We start from the raw sequence: 20456 nt of genomic DNA on the forward strand, positions 1-20456 counted from the left end.
TGGCTTTCTAAGCTGTAGCTCACTAATACCAGTTAATGTTTTGTTGTTATTACTATACAGAGAATTCCCAGGGTGCCGTTTCAAAATTTCTTCAAGCCCTCTTGCTCATGGACAAAGCAATGACTCAATCTACAGATGTTTTAGAAATTATGGAGAAATCCTCTTGGGATATCCACAGAAACCCCAAACTTTTGCCCTACTTTGCGTGCAAACACCCCACTAGCTCTGATCTGGAGCTGGCAAAATATTTCCTTCTTTTTCTTTCATGAATTTTCAAAAGGTAAAAAGAGAACCTGCCTAAAAACCAGAGGGTTTCTTTCTGCCCTGCTTGGGGCATTTCTAACTCAGTGTCTGTGGAAATTAACTTGCAGGGTTTTAGCAGAGGCAACTTCAACAAGCGTGCAGCAGATACCTTTAGCCTTGTGCAAGGCATATATGCTGCTGAGCTGCTGTCTGCTTTCTTCATGCACTACCTGAGGATCCTTTTATGCTAGCAGATATTTAAAGACTTTCATACAAATGAGAATCAGAGCTTCTTGGTAGTAGTTATGGCCTCTCTGGGCCCATTACAGATTATCAGCAAATGAACTGGCAGGCATTTGGTATTCCTTTTATATCCTCAGTATACAGTACCATAAACACTTGCTATCCTCTCACTGGTAGTTAAGTTTACACAGATACTCACTCAGGCAGTTTCTTAAGTGCCAATTATTGTTGTTCTACAAGTACTCTGTTAGAGCTCTTTCAGATTTATTGATGTTTGAAAGCTTTTAAATATCCATTACGCACTTAACTGACCGTAGCAATTCCATCTGACTCATTATTTGTGTTAGAATATATTTAGGCCTTTTTTAAAATGGGTCTTAGCAGACCACAGGATCTCCCTTGGAAACCCTAGAATAAATCTAGTAAATACCTGGTGAAGTGCTATAATGTTTATTTGTGAGCATTTAATTTTCTACTTTATATTCCATGTTTTGAACACAAAGTTCCTCTGTTTAGGTTATTAGTGACCAAGCTTTCTTCAGTTAATTTTTTAGGTGCTGCCTCTGTATTACTCAGTTTCATACCAAAGTGCACCCATAGTGACTGCTATACTGACAATCTACTGCTGCCATCCCATCCTTCCCTTCCCCTGAAGGGGCAATCACATGCTTTAACACTGGAATACCTTGTGAAGAATACTTTTATGACTGCCAAATCTACATGAAAAAAATGCACACAACTGTATGTACTGTTTGCATTTGGCAGAGTGACATTTTCTGTGTCTTCCATACACCAGGAGAAGGAAATGGCAGCTTGGAGGAAAAAAAAAGCACACATATATCAGTGTTATACCACCATTATTTGTGGTCTCTCCCTTTTATTTGCAGTCTCTCTCTGCTGTTTTGTAAGATTGACTACTGGAAACAAGTTCTTTAAGCAGGAAGCAAGAAGTGAAGACCCATGGGGTATGTACATTGTGAGAAGTATTGCTTGGGCTTCTCTTAAGCCTCTCTGTTCAAAAGCTGGATGTTACTGTAGAAATGTTTTTTAATCTAAAATATGGTACCCCCATCATAAGTGGACTTGGGGGACTAAAACTCATCTTGGTGGTGGGAGTGAATTGTCTGTCCCTGGAGCCATTTATTTCTGGGGATACAACAGTGCAGAGACTACACAATCTCCCATCTTGCTAAAAGCTGCCCTTGGCAACACTGCTATTCCTGCTCCACATCTGACTCCTCCACATGCACTCAATGCTGCTGAGATGAAGACTCCTACTTGTGATTATTTCTCCTACTGTCTGCTGCTCTGGGGAGCTGCTTGTTCAGGCTCTGGGACACAGTGGCATCCAAGGGGCATGCATTACTGCACATTCTCTTGGCACAAGAAGGGGTTTATTATCACTCTGGCCTTGTTACCCCTCCCCTTTCTGCTCATTTTTAGCACTCTCAGGGCCAACAGAGCCATTTTGTTCCACTTTCTGATTCCCTTGGTTAGACTGCACCTTGCCTGTTCAAGGTCTTTCTGATGTAATCCTACCACTATTTATTCTGGTAGCAATAGAGACTTTGGTGCACTTCCCAAAATGCTGGTGCTCTTACTGGCTGTATTTTCTCTGATTTAGTTTTTTAGGCCTATTTAGTTAACCTACTAGTGAACAATATTATTTCTGTTTCCTTCCATTGGAGTACAGACAGCTAAACAGACATTTTTAAAATTTTCAAAGGATTCACTGATAATTCAGTTATGTCAGCTTTTGGATTGGCTAAATTTTCATTTTCCACTGCCTTTTGCAGTTTTAAGCAAAAGAACATATGGTTTTTAATAACAGTGCCTTCTCAAATGTGATGATTTGCTCTTTTAAAATAAACATATTTCCTATCTAAGAAGTCAAACCAGGGTCCCAACTCATTCAAGAAGCTGCAGATATCATGCATATGAACAGTCTCACAATCAAAATCAGCCTTTGAGTAGCGATCTGCATGCAGGAATGTTTGCTGGAGCAGTGTCTAAGTGAAAAGCTCTCATATAACAAAGAGGTGGATAAAAGAGGGGGTGGGAAGATGGGCAAAGAGAATAAATGGAAACATTGAGCCAAAAGTAGAAAGGTTCTGGCCAAAAAAATAGAAGCTGTATGCAAATGTCTTTACTGAAGGGCATAATTCAAATTCTCTTTTAAGGTTGTTCAGCATTTTTGTCATCGCTATTAAAAACTCCCCAACTAAATAAAGTTCCTTATTTGTTTTCATCTAACATTTTGCACTACTTCCACTAGCCAGAACGTGGATTATATCCTGGGCTACACCCAAAGCACTGTGGGCAGCAGGACCAGGGAGAAGATTTTGTCCCTCTACTCCCCTCTGGTGAGACCCCACCTGCAGCGCTGCATCCTGCTCCTGGGTCTCCAGCAGACATGGGCCCCTTGGAGAAAGCCCAGAGGAGGGCCACAGAGATAATTAGAGGCATGGAGCACTTCTCCTGTGAGGAAAGGCTGAGAGAATTGGGAGTGTGCAGCCTGGAAAAGAGAAGGCTTCAGAATGACATGACTCTGGCTTTCCAGTATTGAAGAGAGCCTAGAAGAAAGATGGAGGAGGACTATTTACGAGAGCATGTAGTGACAGGACAAGGGGGAATGGATTCAAAGTGCCAGTATTTTTGGAGATTAAGAAGAAATTCTTTACCATGAAGGCAGTGAGTCACTGGAATGGGTTGCCCAATGAAGCTGTGGAAGCCTCATCCCTGGAAGTGGCCAGGTTGGACGGGGCTCTGAGCAACCTGATCTAGTGGGAGGTGTCCCTGCCTGTGGCAGGGTGTTGAAACTAGATGATCTTTCAGCTTCCTTCCAACCCAAGTGATTCTACAGTTCCATAATTCAGCAATTCTTTGTTGCATGAAGCATGTCAAGAGCTCAACAAAATCTTTGTTAAAAGCCTACCACCTCAGAACCACATTTGCTGTGCACTTCTCTCCGTTATTATGAAACTTTAGTAGATGTATTCAATAGGATGAAAAAGGCAAAGCCTCACCCTTAATGTGACATAATTTCAACACCACTGCAACTGGGTTACAGAAATATTTTTCATAGTTTGAAGACAAACATGACTGAAGGGCACAGTAAAATTCAATCCTAAGTCTTGTCTGTTAGCAGCAGAATTACATGTAGGAAGCACCTTTAGATTAGAAAATTGTTTGCAGAGTATGATTTTGTTTGGAGCTAGTGTACCTGATTCTGCAGAAACAGCTCTGTGTCTCAGCAGTTTAGGAAAACTAATGGGTTTGTTCTGAATCAGTACAGTTCAGTTTCACATATGCTGCAGCTCTACTGGATTTTTATTTGGTGTATGTTTCTCTGAGTTAAAATCTTCTTATCAAACGCTGAGAGACAACACACATTTCTTCCTGTTATAAAATAAAGACACAAACATCAATCATCTAAAATCAGTGACATTCACCCAGAAAAAAATACAACTATGTTCTGTAACATTTCACTGCTATTATCTGTTGAGAGGTACTGCTGCCCTTTCCATTGAGGTACCGGAACATGGCTGCCCTCGGAGGAATGTAAACTTGGCATTAACCCTGGCAGATTCCCACTCCCTGCTCACCCTCATTTAACATTAACTCACTCCTATACTGTTATCAGAAGGTAAAGGTCATAGCTTTATTTACACAATACAGCACTATACAAACGGTCATTAAACAAGAAAATCTTGCAGCAAACAAACACGAAGCAAAAAAACAATGCTGACCTCTCTACCAAGAACTCCCCCTGGAAGTACCTTGTCATTCCCCAAATAAGGTCAATGGTGCTGGTCTGTCCTTCTAAATATTAACTGCCCAGCACTGCCCCCCCCCAGACCCAACTCCCACGCATCAGCCAACTAAGGACTTTTTTATGCTCCAAACCCAGGAGAAATTTAAAAAGCATTCTACTGTTGGCAAGACCATGTGGCTCATATCCTATTCCCACAGCCTTTACTCATCCTTCCACAGCTGGAAACCTTGTCAAAGGCGCTCCTATACGACAGAGCCTTTAGCACAATACATAAGCTGGGCAGATGGCAGGGTGGACTCCCTCGGTCCGAATGCCAGAAGCCTGGGAACCAACTCTCCTTCCTGCTTCTCATCTCCCTCAGCTCCGCTCCTCTCCACCCCAGCCCACTGCCTTTTCCTGCAGGGAAGACATCCTGCTTATTTATGCATTTCATGACTGTTGATCTGCCTAGATCCAGCAAGAAAAAGTGCAAAGAGGGCAGGAGGCCACTGACTAAAATCCCCTTGGAGCTCATGTTCAGTTTTAGAAACTTGAGCAGGCAGAGCAGAGTGTGGATGTAGTCCAGGGCTCAAACCCGGCCAGGAGCACTGGTCAGGCGGCGTGGCTTGGGCAGCAGTCCCTGGAGACACTGGGACTCCAGACAAACCTGCACACTTCACTCCTTACCTCCTACTTTTACTGAAGGTGATGGAAATCGTTTTTTGCTCACTTGGGCCAGAAGCAAACTGTTGCTTCCCTGTAGTGAACTGCTGCAACAGGCAGCTTATGTGGAGAGGACCACGTGTTCAGTATATTCCTATGCTTAGGTGTGAATGTGCCAGGTGAGGGTACAAGGTCTTGCCCTCTTTCATGGACCACAGCTAAAGCACCAATTTAACTTTTAACTATTCAGAGTTGCAATAAGATAATCTTCACATACTTAAATCAAAATGCTCCACGTCTAGTTTTGGTTAAAAAAAAAAAAATAGGGGGGAGGGGAATTTTATTTGGCTGCTGCCACTCAGAAATAACATAGTAAGGTAAATTGGGAGAATGATGACTTTTAACATGTTAACCACTGACCATGCAACATTTTCATCAGTGTAAATATAACTCCTCATTACTCTGCCAAGGTTGCACTGAATCACACAACCACCAATGAAGTCACACTTTATAAATAAATATTCTTATTTCACATAAAAACACACTAATGAAAGTGCTTTTAATTTTAGGTAGTTCTTCTTTCTGAAACACTGGTGTCTGCTGTCCTGATAAAGAGGAATGCTGGGAAAGCTGATTATCCAGGGAAAAATTCAGTTAGTGTTCAAACAAGTTCTTAGGGTAGTTCTGTATGGAAAAAGCCCGGAGGTACTCAAGGATTGGCATCAGCATATTTACATCCACATTTACCTCAATTCAGCGTTAGCAAATCCTTCATCATGACCAACACATTAATTACAGAGTGTAGAGAGCCTTAGAAAGCTCCAGCAAGTTACAGGCTGGGTTATTACTTCATATTGCTGAGGAACATAATAACCCATAGTTATGAATAAGGACTCCATCGTGACCGTGTGCTGCACGATTTGAAGGCAGCACCTCACAGATCTTACACTTGAAAGCAAAAAATTTGTCCTACATTAGCCAACCCAAAGCAGGTGACACCAGTTTCCCAGTTAAGGTATTTTTCATCCTTTCAGGTGAACTGAAATTGTATACATCTAGTTTTTTTTTTCTTTTGTGCTCCAGAGAGAGCACTTGAATGATTCTGGAGGATAAGAGAGACCAAGCAACACACAGCTACTGAAACAATGCTTACAGCTCTCACAGTTGTTCCCTAAATCATGTATGAACTGGGGACATTGTCATTTCTGTTCCTGAAGAGCTACCCTGTTCTAGTGCTGGCCTTCCTGCCTGGGGGGACAACAGTTCTTTGTAGGTATTTCAGGACACAGGAGGTCACTTGTGTCACCTCACTTGAACTCCTACACTGGGAGCAGCCAGCCAGCCACATACTCCTGACCTCAGCCCAACATCTCCAAGTGAAACAAGAACATGCCACATTTACATATATCTGCAGAAAGAGCACAAGAATGCTGAAATTCAGTACAAGAGGGGAGTACAGAACTCACAGTTACATAACAAGCTGTTTGTTGCATTTTCCCTACATGAGAATATATCCTAATATACTTTATATAAGTATAATATATATTAAAATCTATTATGAAAACGGGCTTAAATCCACCATACTCCAGGGGCAGGTGGCACTGAACATAGTCCACAACCTTTCATCACCAAGTTCAAACTCCAGTCCAGCTCACAAAAAAGATCAAAATGAGATTCCTAGTCCTTAATTCCTGAAGCTTGGATACATTTTTTCAAAGTGGTGCAATTGCAATTGCATAACACAAACAAGGACAAGTGCCAGAAAATGGGATTGAAACCGATTAACTCTACTTGTATTATCAGGCCCCAGTCTGACATGTGCCTGAATAGCTGAATGCCAGATGAGAGGGAAGGTGGCAGGGATGATGTAAATATTTTTTTATTAGGCTGTTGAAGTGTTTTTGACACAGCAGTAATATCAGACCTTTAAAAATGCCACCCTAAAAATTATCCTAAAGTTTATCTGTCATAAATCAAGCATTCAGTAATGGAATATCTTTATATATAAAGGTTGTGAGGTTCATCTTTATTTCCAACTTAAACTCAATAAGCATAAGGAGAATAAACATAAGGAGGATATATGTAATTCCAATGAGCACACTGATGATTGGACAAGTCTGGGAGCAACTGTTGGGCTAGCTGCAAAGATGTGAACTCAGAGAATAATTTCTATTGCTAAACAGGGAGCTGGCTTTCTCTTTGAACTTCAGGGGAAATGAGGATAAACCAGTTATTATAAAAGATGATCTTTTAGTATCATCGTAACACTTTCTAAAAACCTAACCAACAAGCCAAAGCATGAGCTAAAACTAGTTATTTACTTCCAAAAATATAACTTTGTTTAGCTCCAAACAAATACTTCCACATACAAGACTGAAAAAAGATCAGAAGGTATAGCAGCTATTTTGAAACCTACATTTCCATCAAACATCTTATTTTATTTTTATATTACCCACTTTCCTTGAAGTACTGCCCACACAAGCAACATTTCCCATTTTGGAGAATAACCATTAATTTCACACCACAATGTTTTTTCTAGAAATATAATTACACAGAAGACGAGTATTCTTTATTAAAATATCTGAAGGCATGTCAGGTAGTTATGACTGGTAGTTATTCAGGAGCAGAGGTTGTTTTATTTTTTTTTTCCCTTTTCTTTCCTTGTTTGCCAGCTAATATGAGCTTTGGAGATGTAAAGGAGTGACTTGTTCCCAATGCATTTTTAACATTGTAGTAAATAATGCAGTCAGGTATGGAATAATTAGGCTGAAACTGTTCTGTGCAAGACAACTATTCTTATGCATGCTTGACATGAATGAATGCATTCTCCCAAGGCCTGGCACATTGTGAATGAATTCTGACATTTTCTTATGATTAATTAATTTAAAATAATTTCTTCCTTCTACTTGTATTTTGCAGCATAACTGAGATGTTCATTTTACAAATATTTGAACTCCTAGTTTCTCACCGTTTGGAAAATGAATTGTTCTTACAGACATAGCCATGTCTAGGTCCAAAAGCCAGTGTCAAAACAAAATACAGCTGAATCTGTCCCTAATTTCTTCCTGTTGCTTTCAATAGTTTATGCTTTCATCCTACAACTCATGTTCTCATGTGACTTCTGATCACACACTTAGCATAACATGCCATTTACAAGTTCAGTGTCATACTCCAGCATCATGTCAGACATGTCAGCATGGTGTCTGAATCAAAAGTTGTGAGCACACTGTGAAATTTAAGTCATGAAACATTGTCTCAGAATGACATTTCTCCTGTGATGGAAGCATTCTGCTCATGAGGTCATAGAAAGAACACATGCACATGAAGCAAATCAAGGCAGCCAGGAGCCAACACTCAGCAGAAGCTACATGCAGGACAAGGGAAAAGAGGTAGGAAAGAAAGAGCAGAGAGAGGAGGATTTGTGTTAAGGGGTGGGAGCAGTGAAGGATGGGGGGCTGAATGAATGCACATTCATATAAAGCAGGGAGATGTAAATTTATACTAAATCTTTTCTGCTGGCTCACAGAAATCACTAAAATGACTGCTAATTACAAGGTGTATACCTCCAGTTTCCAGGAGAAGCAAATTATCTCAAGTATTTAATGGAGACAAATCCTCAAAATCCTTCACTTTTCAAAATGCCAAGCTTGTCTGTTTCCCTTATGACAGATACTTATAAATTCTGAAGTTGCCACATTCTATTATGTGAATGTACAAATACCTAGCTTTGGAAATAAATGCAGACAATGAGTAGGAAATATGATATGGGCAGGAAAGGTAAGAAATGTGTTGATCATCAGCACTTGAAAACAAAGCCATGTGAAGTGTCTGGCCCAAAAGTACAACCCAGTATGCAAACATCATACCAGCGTTAATAAAAGATGGAGATTAAGAGCTGCAGCTAGCAATGGGTTTTATAAAGAAAACTAGATTTTTGATGAAAAGAGCACTTTCAAAGAGATTTACTTTCCTCAGAAGCTGTGATGTTTGCTATATCTCTGGAAAGGAGACGCCTTTGAGAAATTTGCCTTTGAATCCCTTTGTATGTGGCAAAGCCAATTGCTTCTAATGGAATTTACCACTCAACCCTGGTTACTAAAAATTTAATATTTCCTTCTCAGTTTCTAGTACTCCAATGACCTGTCTTTATATGAATCCAGGGATGTGACAAATTCCATATCCTTATCTTGATGTTTTGGCTCACAAAATCCGTGACTGCCTGTCTCTGAGATGACTACCTCAAGTCAAAACTGATAACCTGCAAGAGGGTGGGAATATCAAGGGAAAAAACAGAGCTCGGTTAGATCTGAAGAACTCAGAGTTTTTACTAGACAGGACAGATTTGTATTACCAAAACCTGTTAAGCATGTTGCTTGTGAAAGCCCGAATTTATCTCAAGTAATAACAGGCTGCTAAAAACAAATAAAAACAGAGAGGAAGTGTGAAATGACAAGATAAAGGATTTAATAAACACATTAACATCAGGGTGAAATTTTTCAAAGCGAATCCTTAGCTTTAATAATAAAGCCTATCCCTAAATGCATTCTTCATCCCAGCACAACAATATGCACTTTCTGTGTGCTTGGTCATTGAAGATTAGAGACTGGGGCCAGTGAGGGAGGTTCAAATAGATGCAGGGCACTTGAAAGCAAATCGGAATTGTCTCCGAAGAGCCACTTCCTGCTGGTGAGTTAGCCTTCACCCAAACAGTCAAGAGGAAGGGGCATAAGCAAAGCATTGCAAACGACCATCCCGATTGTATCGGAGTGGAGACAACTAGGACAAACAAACTCAGGAAGTGGCAGGGGGTTAGAAACCCAGAGGAAATCTATGGCACAGGGAGGAAAGTGCAGAGATTGCAGCGATCTGCAGAAAGGTCACCTCTGGGTCGCACCGTGCCAAGCTTTTTCAAACCCACTTTATTTGGACTAGAACACAAAACTGGCACACACAGCTGGCGGCTGCGGCAGAGGCTATTTAAATGTTAACATTCTCAATGATAAACAGCCAAAAAAAAGTTCTGTGTAAGCAAATTGGAACAAACAACTAATCTAAAACTGGTTGCTAAGAGATGGAGGATTTCAACCAAAACCATCCCAGAGCCCCAAGGATACTTTATTATTGATCAGAAACAGTACCTGTAGATGACGCCGTGTTGGTGAAGAAACATGAGGGCTGATGTGACCTCTGCAGCATAAAAGCGGGATCGAGGTTCGTCAAATTTGCGTGAGCGTTGGATTTGAAACATTAGGTCTCCTCCATTTACATATTCCATGACGAAAAAGAGGCGGTCCTGAAATTAATTAAACGGTGCTATTTTAGCTAATTTCTTTTAGTGACATAAAGGACTGCTTGAAGCCGCACTTTAAATGACTGGAGCATTTGCATAAAGAAATAAAAGAAACTAATGCTACGATTCTGAAAAAGGAGAAAGCTGACAACCAAAACCCAGCAAACCTAAAGAAAATGAGTCTCAAAGTGAGAAATGAGAAAAAGGCAATCAACATACTGCATTAAACAAAACACACACGTAAACATCCACACACCAACAAATTCATATGGAATTATAATCAAGTACATGTAATAACAGAGATACTTAAAGATGTTATTTCTCTTATAATTTAACCATGAAAATCATGGTTTTAGAAAATTTAGCCACAGTAACCCATTAAGATATGTCAATTTTACCAACTTTTGACAGGCTGCTGGGCAAACTTCAGTCTTCTTTTGGCACTTCTCTCTTACCAGTTACCTTGTTTGCAAAGCATCTTCCCCAAATAATGAAAAAAAATATTTAGAACTGTTAAGCTACAGAAACTAGTGCTGCCAATCTCAAACACCTATATATGTTTTTTTCAATTGCCTCAAACCCTCATAATGAAATATGACTGCATTGTTAAAATATGTATCAGGTTCTTTCTATATTCTTCTAATGCTTATCAATTCCCTGGTCAAGCTTTCCAATCTATTTCCATGAAGGAGGACTAGAAGTGAATGTTCCTTGAGAATAGCAACTGAGATTCTCAGGCAGTCACACCATTAACCCAAAAGTTCAGCATATGTAGAAACAGAACAGAAAATATCAGCAAACTAAATCTGTGCTTAGCTCTCAAACCATTTCATATCTAAACTGGCAATGCAGGTGAAGGCATAAGGAATGAAATTACATACATCTACTTGATAAAATTTAGATCCATCTTTTTGGGTGTTCTTAAAAATTTTTATATTTTTCCCCAGTCTGTATGAATACCCCTAAGTCTTCAACTTCTTGCCTGTCCACCCTTGGTCAATGCCTGCTCCACATTCTTTATTTCCTTACTGTCAATTATCTACAGCCACATGCCCATGAGTTTAGTTAGAGGGGAGGTAATCCTGATGTGACATGACACAGACATTTCTTTCCCATGTCACATGATTCACAGGTGTGTGGGCATGGGACTCCACCCCTGGGCAGCTCTGATCTCACACTGCAGTTTGGCTCTAGCTCCTAGTGTCTTGTGGACTGGGCTGAAGAAAAGGAGACAAGATGTGACATTGTTTTGGACAAGGAAAAACAACAGAAGATTGAAGTTAATTAACCTCCCCCAAGTGAATCCAAGCCTGCAGATTACACAGTTTATATATATATGGATCCAGAATTTCATAAATGTTTGTCACTTGTCTTTAATCATCTACTCTACAACTCAGACTCAGACCACAGCACTTAAAAACACCCTTGAACTTCAGTGTGCATTAATGCTGCTCATTAGGTGCCTAAATGTTATACTTATCAGGGACGCTTCCTGGAGGAGGCTAGAAATGTTTGTCTGACTTTTTGCTGATTACAGAAAGAGGATGCAGAAAAAAACTTTGTGCCTTTCCTCCTGTATCTTGGGAACACAGACACTGCTGGACTGGATGAAATTTGGAAAGCCAGGTGAACTGGCATCCTCGGTAAAACATTGCTAATGACTTTGGTACATTTTCTAACATTTTTCTTATCATTCCCTAGGAAGGAAAACATCCTGAAGAACAGCATCAAAGCTTCTGGCTGCATCATACATTCAAACGAGCATGGATTCAGAGTCAGGCCCTTGTTCTTTCTGTAATGCTCAGTACTGTTGATATGTTCAAAATCATAGTGCAGACCTTCTGACATTGTGTAGGGTTTAACTATCACCCTCTTTGCTTCTTTAAGCAAAATTACAGGTCCTTGTGTTGGCTGTCTGATTTATCTTTGGAACCAGTAAGGATTATAGCCTTGCTTTTAAAAGAAAATCGGGTCATTTTTAGATAGTATTAGGATTTCAGAAGCTAGAGCTTAAGGATAACACCAATACAGTCGGGTTTGTGATGATGTCAGTCAAAAGCACAGCTGTGTGCTTTTTGTAAGAGGGTACAACATCCCTACAAAGAAGATGTGGGCATTGTCCTTTCTTAGGCTTCTCACTGCTGCAGAATGAGTATCTCTGAAGAGCATTTTCAAGTGTCCCTTTGCAGGTCTTTCCCTAAGATTATCTCACATGGATTCAGTTCAGTGTTTTAAGCACAAAACCTATTGGACTGCAGGCTGAGGAGAACATGGCAAACACTTACCTAAAGTAACTTCACCTAACACTTGTTGAAATTGAACTTTCTTACACTGCTATTTTAACCTTTCTAAAGTCAACAGTCTGGACTTGAGGGGGATCAGCAAGGAAAACAAAGCTGCAATTCCCATTCTCCTGAGCAGCCATAATCATTCCCAACATTGCTACCATTTTGCTGCATCTACATCAGGTAGGAAAAAACCAATACTGATGCAAAGTGATGGTGCTGTGCCTTTTACAGCTGTGACTCCTAAATGGAAACCCTCAAGTTGTCACTGAGCTGGGAGCTGCTGCTCCCAACAGTGATGACACCAGAAAAAGACTGATTTACACAATTGTATAGATGAAGGGCACTTCCTAACATGTCAGGATAGACCGGTTTTTTCTCATATTAAATACTCTGTGTTTGATCCTAATGCTTTCTGTGACATTCACTAAATGTCTAATTGCTGACTATTAATGTCAGAAATTGTGTTTAGTTAAAACTTCAAGTTCTTATATTGCAATCCAGCCTTTTTTAGGTCACTAACAGTAAAGCTAACTGAAAATTTAACCTGGACTCTTCAGCAGAGTATCTTGTCACCAGACAGTCTGAACAAAAGGTTAAGCAATATTATCTGAGGTGGACACTGATGCCTATCAATCATCTCCCTCTCTTTTTTAGATCTTCCTTTCTGTGCACATCCCATTCTTACTTGAAAGGGTATTTCTGACATATTCTGCAGTTTACTTGACAATCTCATCAAAAGTATACCTATTAAAAGCACATTTAACAGCTCAATAAATAAATTTGTTGTTCTATTGAATTTTTCTGCTACAAATCTATATTTCAAGTCACTTTCCCAGCTTTCATCAGCAAGCATTTCAGTTTCCTACTGAGAATTCACAGGGAAAAAAAAATGGTTTGAAAGTTCTGTTCTCTGTTTACAGTAAGTCTCAGAAAGTCCACTAGCATGGAGTAGGATGCACAACATACACAAACACAGCAGATCAGAATTTCAACATTAGAAGGTATCATCTCCTTTTGATGAAATACATTCAGTCCCTATGGAAACTACTTTCTTAAAAGCACTCTCTGGTCTTTCTTACGAGTCAGGACAATGATGTGATCAGCTAAGACTCACATTTACTTGAAAAGAAGATGCAAGAGAAGAGAGACTATTTTATGAAGAGGAGCTGAGATTGACAAGTCCATTTTTTTTATGTCCACAACCTCAACAAAAACAGACATACTCTTTTGATTTTTGCACTCAAACTTTTTTCCATATCTTTCATCAAAGGTTAATGTTCAAAATACAGGTTCCCAACCCTCTGACTCCTTCCTTTCTGTCATAATGCAAGCACACAAAGAGACCCAATGAGACCTCTGAGTTCAATGTAGAGAGGATGAAATCCTCCCACTAGCTGTGAAATAACAGTATTATTTCTGATCATATGTATCTTGCCACATGTACCACCCAGCAGGAGTTATTCAAACATTGCAGTGTGAGAATATAAAGTGAACACCCTTAAGAATTAGACATAAAGGAACAATGCAGTGTTTCCTCTGTTAAAAATGCTATACAAGGTATGACTTTATTATCAATTGTGTTCCAAGAGAAAATGGAATGGGTTTGGTTTAGACTGCATTATTTTTGAACTTTGTTTTCATAACATTTGGGAAGTATGTTTTGATGAATAAAATAAATGTAAAGCAGTCTTGGGAACACTTTAATAATATAAACTAAAATAAAAGGCAAAATCACAAACAAAGACATTAGAGATTAATCCCCTCTTGGCACCTATAAAGCAAAAAAAGTACTGTAAAGTAAGCTGTGTTCTGAAGTAAAGCAAACTAATATGTTTTCTGAAGTAATTTGATTCTTTTAAAGGGTTTTTTTTAGCCCTTAATCAAACTGCTTTTCCTTGAATTTCTTAAAAGATACGGTTGAATGAAAATACTTAAAATAACAAATGGAAACAAAAGCAGAGCACAGCGCATGAATAAGATCTTTTACAAGAAAGCTGGATGTGAAATAAACAGGCTAGAAGTAAAAAAAAAAAAAGAAAAGCATATTTAGCTCTGTATTTCCCCAGTGTTTTCTGACCATAAATGTAACTCTTATACTGGAATGGCTGCCTTAATATTGCTAGGATTCTACTCTTACCTCTCAACTTTCTTAACTGAGAGTCTCTTACATGCTTTGTGTCATCAGAAATGGACTCCAAAAAGCAACCTTTTTTCTAGTCTTTGGCCTTATCACTGAATGGCAGAGTACACTTCCTAGTTAAACTAGAAATCTTGTTCCATTTCTCTCATGTCACACCTTTAATTTTGTCCCAATTTAACTTTTCATTTCTTGACATTCAAAATAGCCGCTCCCTGCTCTACTGTAAATCCTTCTAATTCTTCATGCCTTATTGTGATTATGGCCATACTCTGATTTTTAGTTTTATTTATATAATTTTTTGTTTACATCTGACTATGTGTGATGTGCACTCCCTGCCACTTTATATTTGCTTAGGTTTAGATGTTGTGTGTTTAACTGGACAGAGGTTCTACCTTTTTTCTTTTGGAATATTGCACATGTTTTAATTTGGGAAAAGGAAGGGAGAATTCTAGAAACATCAACAGCAATAAAATCTAAGGATATAACAGATTCAATCCAGTTCCTCTTTGTGGAAGTGTGATTAATGACCAAGGTTTTCCTACTAGTAAGACCAGATAATCTTGCCAATCAGTTCTGATTTAACAGATGACACTATACAGTCTATGAGTTGTTTAGATGTAGAATAATACCATTGTTAAGGAACAAACTTCTACGTAAACCCTGTATGAAAGGTTAGACATGGAAAGACTTTGATGTATTGTTTACATTAAATATTGTGTAGATCTTGAAAGACTTTTAAAAAATTGTTATCAGTCATTAACCTGTCTGTCCTTTGTTTGTTTTCCAATCAAAATCTCATTAACATTAAATTGCAGTCTAAAGACAGTCCATTGATAGAGATAAAACCATGTACAATTATCACTTCCATCTGAAGAATACAAACTTTTTTTTCTCTTTCAAATGAGTCCTAACAGCTGGGGGACCCAATATGCAGTTCAACACAGCCTCATTACTGAAACATTACAAAACAAAAATAAATCATGCAATCTGTCTCCCAGTTTCAAAACTGAGATGTGCATCCATGGCACAAGTCTGAGAACTAATCTTTTCACTACTGCTTTTTGTTTCCTGCTTCAACTTTTATAATACTTAAAATCATTCAGGAAAGGCAGTGAACATGGACTCATGTCCAAAATTCACAATTGATGAATCTTTGTTGGAGCAGCCTACTCCAACAACCATTTTCCTCTTCATTTTTGTTTTCATAAAATTGGCTGTGAATAAATTCATTCTGATTTTCACTAGTTCCCTAAATGAAGTTCTTTGTATGAATACAGATTTTTCTCCCAATTCCAGAAAGTTGCATTTTAATTAGATTTCCTCAGAGGCCCCTGAAAGTATCAAGGAAACTAATATGTTAATCAAATACAGGTAAATGTAAATGTAAAATTATTCACATTCTAGTAGAGTACTGTTACATAAGGGAATATGTTTAGCCACTAAACTTGTTGCAAAACAAAAGTCAAACGTACAACTTTTATTGCTCAAGAAGTCAGGTAAATATATCACCTTGGTATGCTCGGTAAGATGATATTTTATTCATGTCTTGCATGCATGGAATTCTTCTTCAACTAATACAAAACTGTGATTACTTAACTCTATTTAAACAGGATGCTCAAACAGCTTGTTTAAAATTACCTAAAACTACAGCAACTGTCCCACCCCTCTGAACTTAAATAAACATTTCCTGCTTCTGATGGAAGTTGCACAGGCATACTGTACACAAAACTATGTGCAAACCTTCACCACCCAGAGACAAAGACTAACCAGGATGGCAGATTCATTTTCCACAATCCCAGCATTAGGAGGGGCAAATATAAATCCAAGAGAAAAACCAGGTACGACACTAAAGAAAACAACAAGAAGCTCTCTCCTGTTCTTGTAATTCCTTTTTGAAGTTCACAGTAACAATCTCCAACAGGACACTATGACATGTTATCTGTCTCTGATTTCAGTGTTTATACTCAGGGCTAATTGTGTTGTTTTTCCTGTTTTGTACCAGGGCTTTCAAGGAGTTCCAAAGAAGAAGGGAACAATTTCTACGAATCCCATATTTCTCGGAATAAATGACCTGTACATAGGAACTGCTATCTTAAATTTCCCATGACATGTCTGCATCTTTCACTTAACACAAAATGCACATGGTTCAGATTTTGTATTAGAGAATTTTTTCGTCAGCCTAAATTCCACTCTCCAAATTCCTCTCAAGCTGGTGAGGACCTATTATAGTTAGGGCTTGTTAATCAGTTTTACTCAGCTTTGCCCAGTAATTTCAAATTCAATTTTTTGCCCTTGTAAGAATTGCCTCAAAGGTAAAACATAAACCAGAGAGAATCAGAGAACGGCACAAAACTGGATAAGGAAATCTTGTGAGGTCATCTAGCTTATCCCACTGTTAGGCAGGATGAGCTGTACCTAACCTAAGAGGAACTAAACCTTTTCAATGCTGCAAGGCAGTCTCTGGCCTTTGACAGATCTAAAACTGTGAACCTGAACAGCCCTGCTGAATGGACTCAGTTTGGCCCACAAAGACCTAGAAGCAGGAGCATCTGCTAATCTGGTCTGCCAGAGGGCAAATGGCTTTGTCTGCATTCCACTGTAGTGGAGTCTCATTTCTGCCAGAAATGCCCTGCTCTCTTCTCAGTCCCCTTGTCACCAGCAAAAGCCAGTACTGAATGATATTCCTTGAATATACTCAGCTCAGAGGTCAAAAAAATCGCATCAGTTGCTGAAAATAAACTGACCTTCTCTTAAAAATCACCACCGATAAGCACTCCTTCACCTCCTCTGGCAGGCTGTTTCAGTACTTGCAGAAGAGATCACTGGGAGCTCTTCCACTGCTGCAAATCATTTGTGTTACTTCTTACTATAACCTTACTCAAAGTATCAATTCCTAACTGTGCTGGAAATTTTGTAATACCTTTAGAGAAACAATTCTGTGCTTTCCACCTTTTTTATAAAAAGAACTGGTTTCTGGTTTTTCTTGATTTTACAAAATTGATAACAGAATTTTTCTATTCTGTTTGCAGAGACCTCAGACATTATGTTAGAGAGAGCCTGTGGGAGAAAAACCACTTCTAAAGCCTGGAGAATGGTTTCAAGAATAGCTGGCCTGTTTTGAGACACTCAAAAATCCCTCTGTACCCTATCATAGCATACCACGTGAATGGCCAGAGAAAGCTACAAATCAAACGCAAATAGTTTTCAAACAGTGCTTCCAGAATCCCTATGGAGATTCTCAGATCCCTTGCAGTGTATTACTGCACAGACCAGGCTTGCAGCATTTACTCAGCCATAATGTGAGCTGCTGGAAAGGGGTTTTTAAGCAAGATGTTTGTCTGAGATCTCTGTACGCCATAAAGCAATCCTGGTATGTTCACTTTTGCCATGGGAGATTTATGTTGTCTCCTTATGAAATATCCATGGACACTGGAACAAAATGGGGTTCTTAACATGTTTTTCATGCTCATAACACAACCCATAGTACTACTCAACAAGGGGAACGTGGCTAGTGTTAAGCATCTTGAGACAAACTGGCTGGCTTGGGTGAGGGACTTACTATGTGCAAGCAGCAGGTCACAGAACCATGGAAGTAACAAGTTAATGAATCAAAGCAGGAAATGTTATCCAGGACCTCACCCATTCTTTGCAAAACGTTCAAGGGACCATTAAATGTTACCAAGCACTCAAGAAGAATATTTTATTTATGGCAGTTCCGAAGACATATCCAGCAACACTCTAAAACTGTCCAAAGTGAAGAGAAGCCAGCCTGTCCTGAATCCATTGAGAGTGAAAAAACGTGCCCTTTATCATCTTAGCACTAGTACTTCCAGGAAAGTTTAGTTGAATGTTTCAAATATTGAAAGACCCTAATCCTACATTACTGTGGCAAGCAAAATTCCCTGACATTGGCATCACTTTTGAAATGTGCAGGTCTTCTACTGTACCATAAATGCTGGAATATGAGAAAGCATGGTTATAAAAAAAATCTAAACCCTCGACTCTGCAACCAGCAATCATATATAGCTCAGAATCACAGATGAACATTAGACCCCTCACACAGACCTTTTTCCTGTGCAATCTATGAACACCTGATCTTGAACAGTCTTCATAATGTTTTCTCCAGATAATAAATTTTGTCATGTTACTATCTGGACCAAATTTATGCATTGAATTAGCTGGTGTATCAGGCTAACACGAGGTCTAGTAAAAAAAAATAATCCAAAATTTAATTATTCCTGTTTTCTAAAAGAGATGAAATTTAGAGTAATTCAATGTTGCACAGAAAGAACAGGTGGAGAGTGCTCAGCCTGCTTTCCTCCATAGAGCTCCCATTCTACTCACTGAGAATATGACAAAATTCTAGCTCTGAGTTGCTCAAATAGACACAATTTCACATTAAGACCCTAAAACGTGAGAGCAAAAATGTTCATTTTTTTACTTCCTTCCTCCTTTAAATTAAGAATTCCAATTTTGGTTTTTGTTCTCCTTGGTCACTGATGGATATTATACCTTCTCCCCAAGTGAATGTTTTCTATGTGACACCTATAACATAATAGCTAATTTCCTGACACAGTACCTATAGAGCTTAGTGGTGAGACTTTCTTTAGTTCAGTAGGGGTTGACATCAGGATAAACTTTTTAATACTGTAATATGTGGAATTTATTAGACGAGGGCATGCAATGAAAATGCTGAACAAATTACGAACATTTGCATTTCATCAGTTCAGTCCCGTACCTTCTAACCTTAGAAATGAAGAAAGACTTTTGAATTTGGGAAGATCTTCAGCCCCAAATTATCCTGGATGGATATGTGTTGTGCTGTCACTGTTTTTTTTCTGGGAGCTGGGGCAAACCTTTCAGTGTGCCCCCAGCTGCAGTGTTGGTAGCTGTGAGCTCCATGGCGAGCTCAGGGTACCCACCCTGCTCCCTGCCTGCCCCTGAAAACCCGAGCAAGCTGCGAGAGCAAGGACCCCAGAAGGGTCCCAGCTGCTGTAATATGGTTCTTGTGCCCTTCCTCTCATATAAGGGAGAAACACAACTGGAATCCTCTGCAGAAATGGCATGTTTTGTAGTTCTAGTCACTTCAAAAGGGGTATCAAGTAGGAAAAGCTTCTCAGGCCATTTCCCTAATACCTCCATTTGATGACAGATAAGCTGTGAAAAGCGCCTTTTATGAAATTCTTTGATCTCATCTTCTTTTGGTGTTGTTTGGAAAAAAGAACTGTTCTGGTGAGATAATTTTAAAGACCTCTCATTTAATGGCCTGATGCACATGGCAGAAAATTATATCAAGCCTGTAAAATGTCATTATGCAGAAAATGTTACAATGTGCAGGCAGCTATGCCTTTGTTCTGATCCTTATAGGAAAAAATATGAATACTGTCTTCCAAATAGAACTAACTATAAAGTTCTGGAACCACCTCAGAATTTCGAAGAACAACTTTTAACCAGCTTATATTCTACCAAGGAGCTCAGAGATGTCACATGTCCTAGGTGTCTCCTCAACTCCTAGGCTGGCTCTGGTACCTTCCTTGTCTTTGCAATTCCTGTTTTCTTACACTGTTTGGGCATTTACTTTATGTCTTTGAGCACACAAGGAAGCATATCAGATGCTACAGAACTAACAGGGAACACTCTGGAATGCAGCCAGTTGGTCCAGCAGCAGTGATATCAGAAGGAAAAGGAACCCAGTAAAAGAAGATAATGAAAGTGACAGGACAAAATACTCATCTGGCAATGAGTTTCTCTGAAATTATCCAGTATTGCAAAAAAAAAAAAACCCAACCAGAAGTAATCAGCTGAGTGGGCAAGTTCTTGTATCACAGTCAGGAT

The 20456-nt window shown here is 39.1% G+C and overlaps 1 protein-coding gene across 1 annotated transcript in view; it reads right to left on the reverse strand.

The window, feature by feature from the left end:
• Positions 1–20456, reverse strand: part of PRKCE (protein kinase C epsilon) — a 284544-nt gene that overhangs the window by 45816 nt on the left and 218272 nt on the right. The window contains exon 11 of the mRNA XM_084203613.1: positions 10042–10196. Coding sequence (XP_084059739.1) covers positions 10042–10196 — 155 coding nt within the window. The remainder of the gene's footprint in view (positions 1–10041; positions 10197–20456) is intronic.

The sequence above is a fragment of the Fringilla coelebs genome, assembly GCF_963513975.1.
Source record: "Fringilla coelebs genome assembly, chromosome: 3".
Lineage (NCBI taxonomy): Eukaryota > Metazoa > Chordata > Aves > Passeriformes > Fringillidae > Fringilla > Fringilla coelebs.